Source organism: Epinephelus lanceolatus, chromosome 16 (genome assembly GCF_041903045.1).
Source record: "Epinephelus lanceolatus isolate andai-2023 chromosome 16, ASM4190304v1, whole genome shotgun sequence".
In the NCBI taxonomy this organism is placed as follows: Eukaryota; Metazoa; Chordata; class Actinopteri; order Perciformes; family Serranidae; genus Epinephelus; species Epinephelus lanceolatus.
The window spans coordinates 10540707-10549196 of record NC_135749.1 but is presented as its reverse complement, the minus strand read 5'-3'; the positions used below and the strand labels follow the sequence as shown (position 1 = coordinate 10549196).

The 8490-nt window shown below is 38.3% G+C and overlaps 1 protein-coding gene across 1 annotated transcript; it reads right to left on the bottom strand.

The window, feature by feature from the left end:
* Positions 1-339: 339 nt before the first annotated feature.
* tmem106bb (transmembrane protein 106Bb) lies at positions 340-6686 on the bottom strand. Its single transcript, XM_033636732.2, has 8 exons — positions 6549-6686; positions 4980-5183; positions 4688-4751; positions 3955-4114; positions 2601-2741; positions 2475-2524; positions 1080-1133; positions 340-973 (listed from the first exon to the last, which is right to left on the bottom strand). Exons 2-8 carry the CDS (start codon positions 5173-5175, stop codon positions 835-837), a joined length of 804 nt encoding a protein of 267 aa, XP_033492623.1. The 5' UTR covers positions 5176-5183; positions 6549-6686; the 3' UTR covers positions 340-834.
* Positions 6687-8490: the final 1804 nt, after the last annotated feature.

Below are 8490 nucleotides of genomic sequence, written 5' to 3'. Positions count from 1 at the left end.
TTTTTTAACTGGTTATATTCTTGTAATTGTGAAATACGTATCTCTTTATTATTAGTTTTCCTATAATAATGAAATGTAAACGACACTGACAACACTGGGGAATTTTTTAAATCATGAGATCGAGATTTTCTAATTATGGGATGGTTTTCTTACAGTCCTAAGATACAAATTTATGACACATGTAATTACAGTATAATGATCTCATAATTAAAAAACAGTTTTCTTGTTATTACAAGAGATATTTATGTTGAAAGTCTTCTTGTAATGACCAGATACACGTCTTGTATTAATGGAACATTTTTCTTGTGATTAGATCCGTATTTCATAATTATTAAACAATTTTCTTCTGATAACGAGTTGAGGATCTCATAATTATATTAATTCTTTCTTACAATTGCGAGATACACATCTACTAAGTATGTCATAGTTTTCCTGTATTTAAGTAATATAGATGTCATAATTTGAGATACGAACTACAAGACAGTATTTCTGTAACTATAAAAGAGAAATCTTGTGTTTAGAGGTTTTCCTACAGTCATGGGACACAGATCTCATGCTACAAGGCATGCAGGCAATGAAATACAAATCTTATTATCGTGAGATAATTGTGCAGCATTAATGGATCATTTTTTTCTTTGCTGAATGCAATGTGCTTCCATAAGAAACATAATTTCTTATCTTAGAGTGGATTTCTTCTGGTATTTATATTGAAGTAAACATCATGGTATGGTGGCAGCAGCAGTTTCCTAGACACGGCAGGTGGGGGAGAATGGAAAACACAGTGAACCATCTAAGGCCAGCTTCCGGGGCCCGAGTCAGACAACAGTGTTGGGGTTACTCAGCAGGATGTGGGATGTTGAATGGCTTGGTCACTGCTCTGATAGAGGTGGTGTTCCCTCCGCAGTCCACGTACTGGTACATCTCCTGAGACACCTGCTCCGCATGGCCAAAGTACGCCGTGGTGACAGTCACTCTGCAGAGGGCGGAGAGGGATGAGGTGAAGCCACAAACACACACTACACACAGTCAGCTCAGATGTTTAGATTAATATGAAAATAAAGTGTATCAGAAGAACTCACTGCATCATGACGACAATGTTGTGGACCTTGATGGTTTGCAGAGTGCAGTAGTCACTGGAAAATAAAACAAGTGCAGGTAAGTGTGTGTTGTGGACTGATTAAGAAATGGCTGACAATGCTTACAAACACTAAGAAATTCCTTCTCAAGCTGGTTTCTCCAGGTGTGGGATGATTACAGTAAAGACAATAAAAGAGTTGAAACAAACCATGTCGGGTGATACCCTCAAATTCACTGATAGGGGCGTTCCTTATATTGTTCATGATAAAACTGACATAATTCTTCAAAAATAAAATTTGTCATATAATGATATAAACTAGGGCTGCTCCCTAACAGTCAACTAAACCTTAGTCGACCAGAAAGTTCATTAGTCGGCAAGATTTCATTGCTCACTTAGTCACAGAAATAACAAAAAAAAAACAAAAACGTGAAACTCTATTAGGAGCTGTGCCTTGTCAAAATAAATCAAAACGTATATGACAGGACCATGTGGGAGTTTAATTTGAAAGGACAGACACAGGAAGTGTCCACCCTCAGCAGTCAGGTTACAAACCAATCACAGCAGACAGATATCTTTCTCTTCTTCTGCAAATATTATAAAATATATCATATTATAATATAGTATATATTATATTATCATATAACATAACATATAATCAATATAATTTACAGAGCTGGTACCTGCAGTTATTACACAAGCTAGTTAAAAACACGACGTATCATCTGAAACACGAAGTAGCAACATGCCCATTAGCCGACAGCGTTGTTAACAGGCAGCTTGCTCAGTGTGTGACGTGCACTTGTAGATAAAATATAGGCCTATATTAATGAAGGTTCATTAGTACGGTTTTGTATTTCTCTATAATGTAGCACAGCGTTAACAATGTTACTGATACTATTCGTTCCCACACATTCAACTCAAACCATTGTGTTGCCCCGCCCAATATATATATAATTTAATAATTAAATTAATATAATAAACATGTGGGCGACTAGTCGATTAATGGCCCTAAATGACGACTATTGGTTGACAAGGAAAATCTTAATCAGGGGCAGCCCAAAAAATAAACAGTGGTTCCAAACTGGTCCAGCCACAGGATCCAGATTTCTCCTTGGTCATCAGTTTAAGGTCCGCACAGTTTTATTCAGTGTCATACTTGTGTTTGGCCCTGTTGTTCCGTTAGTTTGCTGTCTCTGTCAAGTTGCTGTCAATTAGTCACTTAGTCTAACGCAGGAAACTGCACTTAAAAATAAAAGCTCTGTGTCGGGAATCCACTGTACTTAAAAATAAAGTGTATTTTTTTCTAAACTAAAGTTTTTCTAAACCCACTTTTGGACTGTGACCCATGAGCTGGGATAAATGAAACTGAACCTTGTAATCTTGTAACAGTACTTACTACATGTAGCTCATCTCATCTGCAATGATGGTGGGGACCATGTAATCAATCTGAAAACAGAAACAGTGTAGGGTCAGAGTTGTACCCACGCAGACAAATGGTTAGGTGATGGTCATTGAACTGTACCTGTTTCATGTCCAGAGGACTGATGGCAGTGATGTTACTGATGCGAGATTTACCGATCACAGTCTTGGCAAACTGCACCTGAGCTGTGATGTTGGCCACCTCCACTGAGTAATAGTTGTTGTTGGTGATACTGAGGGTGTTCTGGAAGAGAACCGACATTGGAAGAGTTCATTAGTACTGATAAGTTTCATACATCTGGCAGAGGCCATGTGTTTCCTTAACTGTCAATACCCCAAAAACACTGTGTTATATATGCTATATTGTGGCTGAGTGTTTGTGGGTGAGGGAAGAGCCACACAATTTGATTTAAAGTCCAAGTGTGTGGGACACATATGTACATAACACAGTACTTTTATCAAAGCAAAGACATTAGAACATAATTGTTACATCTTACAGACGATCAGTAGGATTTTGGAAACAACAAACTCACTCCTCAGCAACACAAATGGCTTGATGGCTGGTTGATAATGTTAGCCTCACCTTAGATCATAAACCAAAAGCTTTACTTTGTGTACTCCTCCTACTTAGGTAATGTGGTTGCTCCTCTCATGCTTTTGATAACAGTAATCCCAAACTTCAATTCTTCTGTTAAAATAGCAAGCAAGATTGACCTGCACCATTGTGTTTCAAAGTGTTTCCCACCTGTCTAGCGCTACTGCCGAAAAGTGACTCTGTATTCCGTGCACTACTCTACTCAAAATATCCCTAATAATGGCTGTAAAAACAATACTGTCAAAGAACAAAACATTTTTACAGTAGTTCAACGAGGCTCAGTGCACCAAAAACGATGATCCACTAACACCAGCAATACTAGCAACTGTCAGAATGAGCCTGTTAGATATACACTACTGACATCTACTGGATCTAGACAGGAACAACAGCAGTTGGAAAAGGATCCAAATTAGACACAGAAGAAAAATGCAAACAATATCAATATACATCAAGAGTGATGTAGAGGAAGCCAGGACTGAAGCCATGACAGTACAGAAGACTTCTGCGTTTTCCTTTGCTCTCCTCAGTATCCATTTTATCAGCCTATTTATAAAACTCCTACTGGAGAACAAATGAGATGAATCATTCCTGTGATGTCACCACCTGGTTTGTTTAAAGATGGCTGCGCCCTATTGGTGAAAAAGTGGAATACTGTCTAGTTTTCTAGCAAATCTGAGTGAATATCAAGTTTGATTGCAGTGCCATATCTTACTTTAAGTAAAAATTAAATGAGCCACTGTCTTATCGTTCAGTGTTTCATCTCTTTTTAAGGTCATAAATCCAATAATTGTCCATTTCGATTTTCAGCTATATCCCTTGTGTTGCTGCGTTCTTTTGTTTGTTGACTAAAGCTGAAGCTCACCGTGATGTTCAGATAGACGCTGCGCTTTTCTTGGTCGTAGCTGACGAAAACAGACTTCACCCCGACGTAGGACACATCGATGGAGCGAGGGAAGAGGAAGAACACAGCCAGACTGGACAGTAACAGGCAGACCACCACTGAAGCTGTTACATACAACTTCCTGAGGTGGAGACAAAATGACCATATGATTATCTTGCAAAACACACAGTGTGAGCTAATCATATTGAAGAGTGCCAACTGATCACAAATGACACTGACTGATGTGAGTGGTCTTTATTCCTTCTAAACCTCATTCAGTATTTTGATATCAGGAATATTATTTATTTCATTGACATCTGAGATTTGTTTCCACTGTGACAGAACTGACTTTATATATTGATTTTGCTATTGTAAACATTGGTGTTGCTGCTCTAGAAACATTTAGTTATATCAAAAATATTCAGTTCTAATCCTGTTTTGAATTTCTTCTTCTTTTTTTTTTTTTTTTTTTTCAAATAACATAATTTTGGGAACCCACTGGCTCACCTGTAGCACATGCGCCCCATGTACTGAGGCTGTGTCCTTACCACAGTGGCCCAGGTTCAATCCCAACCCCTGGCCCTTTGCTGCATGTCTCCCTCTCTCCTCCCTGTCCTGTCACTCTTGCATTGTACTATCAAATAAAGGCAAAAGCCAAAAAGAAATCTGAAATCAAACAGTCCTGGAAAGGAAACACAAAGATATAAGCACTTACGTCCTCCTGGGTCGCAGCCTTTGGTCACTGTATGGAATCAATGCCACAAGTTGATTTTCTTGTCCTGAAACAGAGGTAACAGTCAATGATGAGTCACTGTCAGCTGTTCTGGAAACTAAGTCTCTTGTGCAACTAAAGCCTCTTTCACATCATGGCCTGCCTGGTTTACTTTAGGATTACCACTTGATATTGTAAAGTCATGAGGCAATGGAAGGCAACTAATTTTTCAGTCTTCAGTGTGAGTCTCTAACATTAAACTACTCCATTATGACTGTTTTCACAGTGGTGTTACCTCTGGGGATCCTCCCGGTGCCCTGACACGTGGGACACGTCACACTGTCCCGTCCTGTGAACTCCACATAAGGAAACTGGGAAACATCTCCTCCCTTTCCGTCGTCAGTGTGGGTGTCCTCCAGAGGAGAGGTCAGGCTGTCCTGACCCTCGTCATGGCCTGTCTGCTTAGCAAGGTGGGAAAAAGACTTCCCCATAGTCACACCTGGAAGGCAAACACAAGAAAAGTCTGTGATTCACACTGTCTGATGGATACATCCACTAGCGATCACGTCTGAGGCTTTTCACTCATTAACATGACTGTATGCTCACTGTGAGGTTTATTCAACAAGTAAAGACAGAAGAGAAGGAAAAAAAGACAGAAAAAAGACAATACACTGAGGATTAATCTGACTGTATAAAAAAAAGGAGAAGCTGGTTTGTACTCAGCCCTGAAAATCTTGACTTCAAGGCATATTCTCTGCAAAATAAAAATAATATAGCTCTGAGAACCTGAAATTATATTTAGATCCTTCATGTGTTGTTTATATTCCCAATTTTTCATGCCTTGATAGTTCACACTTAAATTTGATGTCATGGTACCTTCTTTTTTGTGTGTTTAGCTTTTTTTTAACCCTATCTACAAAATTGTTCAAATGCATTGTGATTTGAACAATTTATTTTATTTTAAACACATCTTTCTTACTTACTGGTCTTGCCAGCCAAAAGCTCTATGCTGGCCTCATTTTCTATCTGACCGGCTATTTAAGAATTTTGGGAGCTCCATGTAGAGGACAATTATTAAAAACGCAGGGAGGTTTGGCTTTACAGGCTCTGAAATAAAGATAAATGTTGACTCCTCAGAAAATCACAGCAAATGCAAACAATACAGTCAGATCAAACTGCACCACTTTGTAAACTGAGTTTGAATGTCATATCTTGAAATATACATTAGACCAATCATTGCTTATGATTGGTTTTACAAAAACAGTGTTTAGAGCAGTTATTAAAAATATAAAATTAACAACATGGGGTTTTAAAAGTGACAACTGACAGTCAACAGGCTCAAAGGACCAGCCATCAGCTCCGCAACTTTCTCAGTTGCATTGCATGTGTAGCATTACAGGGGAATACTTTGTGCCCAAAACCTGATGGCATCATCTAAACTGAGGCCAGTCTATTGTAGCTAATATTAACACCGCTAACATTAGCTTAGTTTGGGCCTGTGAACTTAAATCTAACGTTACGTCTAATAGCCACGAAGGCAGCTTATATTAGTAACATTAACACAGTTGGGGAGTGGTTACCCTCGCTGTCCATGAAGCTACACACTTTCTGCAATCAACTGAAGTGAACATACAAGCTGTCAAAATGCCTCCTTCAAACATAACCTCACCAAGCTGATAGAGCTTATTAGCTAACGCTAGCTAGATGACTGCTAACAGATTCCACAGTGGCAATTAGCCGCGGCGATAGCTAGCGTTAACTCAGCTAGCTAGTTTACTATCAAACACAGTTTGTCTATCAGAAGTTATTATTTGAAACGCTACATAACACGTACTTCAAGTGAAATAAGGCCAGGGAAGATTACCTGAATGCGACTCTTTGTTAAACGTTGACAGACTACTGCTGCTGATGGCTCATGTAGGTTTGTTTATCCTTTGAGAAACAGACATGCGTCCGTGTGATGCGTTCATAGCCATGGGAAAGCCCGTCATTTGAGTGCTGCATGGACATTAGTATTACAGTCGCTAATTGTTTTAGGCTGAGAAAGGGGCTATTATTTAACTTTATGTGTGTGTGTGTGTGTGTGTGTGTGTGTGTGTGTTTTTTTCTTAAATGTAATAGTAGTTGAGAATTCGATGTAGAAATATACATATATTGCTGATTTTAACATTGCCGAGCTCCTACCATCGAAAAAATATGAATTAGCAGAATCTGTTACATTAGACGTACTGTACTGTATTTCTTGAGCAGAACCTGAAGGTTTTTGTTTCCGTTATGTTTCTTTTCCCTACGTTTTATTTATTTGTTGTAGATTTTAATTATTTTTTACATGATTTTTATGTTATGAAATATATATATATATTTTTCCTATAAAGAGTTTATTTTAAAAAAGAAAAACGTTTCTAACTCGACGTAGTTAATTTTTGTAAGCATTGGAAATAATTAAGTCAGGTGCTAGATAGATAGATAGATAGATAGATAGATAGATAGATAGACAGATTTTTCTTCTTTTTCTTCTTCTTCTTCTTCTTTCACACAGTGCTGATAAGCTTTCTTAAATCCCAACACCCTTTGAGCAGCACTTTAATATTATCATTAATTTGTAGTTTATTAGAGAGAGAACAGTTTCTTCTAAAATTCAACGTGAAGTTGTTATTTCACGTTGCGACTGCAATTTTAGAATTCATCCACTTGGTGGCAGTGTTTATCTAAATTCATTAATGTGGGTTAGGCCATCCATTTACACATTTGGCAGTACTCACCTGGTTACCTATCAAGAGTTTAAGTCAGTTATGTTGTGCCAGACATCTAGATGCCTGATAAGCTGGATTTTTGGCCCCATAAATGAAAACAAATCTACAGAATGCACTGCAAAAAAAGGATTAAAAGTATTATTCTACCATGTTTCAAAATAATAACACACTTCTTAATGCAACAATATTAGGAGAAATTGAAGGAGGGACAACTTGAATTATGTCAACCCATTAGCAGATTGTTTTCATTTAATAACAAACAAGACATCGAGCCCTGATATAAAACTGAAAAGGACAAACGGTTCCTAAAGTGTGATCTGTCACTTCCAGTAAGATATAAATTTAGGACCTATGTGCTTTAAGGTGCTAGAAGAAGAAGGCTACTGGTGTCGAGAAACTGAGAGACTTAAACTTAGACTGGAAATGTAAGTGTGATGACATCCTCACTGAGAATTAGAGGTAGCTATTTGTCTACATTTTGACAAGTTCTCACATTATGTGGTGCTGATTACGCTCTCAGTTGCCATAAGATCCCTTTCCAATAATAACATTACTCCTGCTCAGTCTCTCATACTTCTTGTTTTTTGCATAATCAGATTTCATAATCAGCTCATGAGATAAAGAGGGTATGCCAGTGCAAAATATCCTCATGATCACTACTGATGACATGCTCTGAAACCAAAAATGTGTTGTCAGCCTCATCAGCTGCTGTAAGCTCTATAGGAGACACCAAAACCAGCGCACCTCACTGTGGATGATCCTACAAACGGAAATTTCCACCTGTAGCTCTCTGAATAAACGACTGGTTGAACACAACAAATGCTTCCATAAATGTTATGAGATTCCCTGGATGGTTTGATGAAAACTATGTGAATCATATGCCTTCACAGTCACCAGATCTCAACCTCTGGGAGAGACTTGTCAGACAGTGCTCCCCAACACTGTCATGCACACTACATTTTTACAATAAGTGGTTTCCCGTATTACCAAGAGGCCGCTGACCAGCTCCCAGAGGAGGGAATATGATCTTGTTACTTTCACCTTGAACTGAAG

Bases quoted from the DNA above. Each gene is read 5' to 3' on its own strand.
- tmem106bb (XM_033636732.2), bottom strand. From the start codon at position 5,175: ATGGGGAAGTCTTTTTCCCACCTTGCTAAGCAGACAGGCCATGACGAG. The intron at 4,752-4,979 runs GTAACACCACTG...CCTCTGTTTCAG, and splicing joins CACCGGGAGGATCCCCAGAG to GACAAGAAAATCAACTTGTG. The intron at 1,134-2,474 runs GTAAGTACTGTT...TTTATTTTCCAG, and splicing joins GATGAGATGAGCTACATGTA to TGACTACTGCACTCTGCAAA.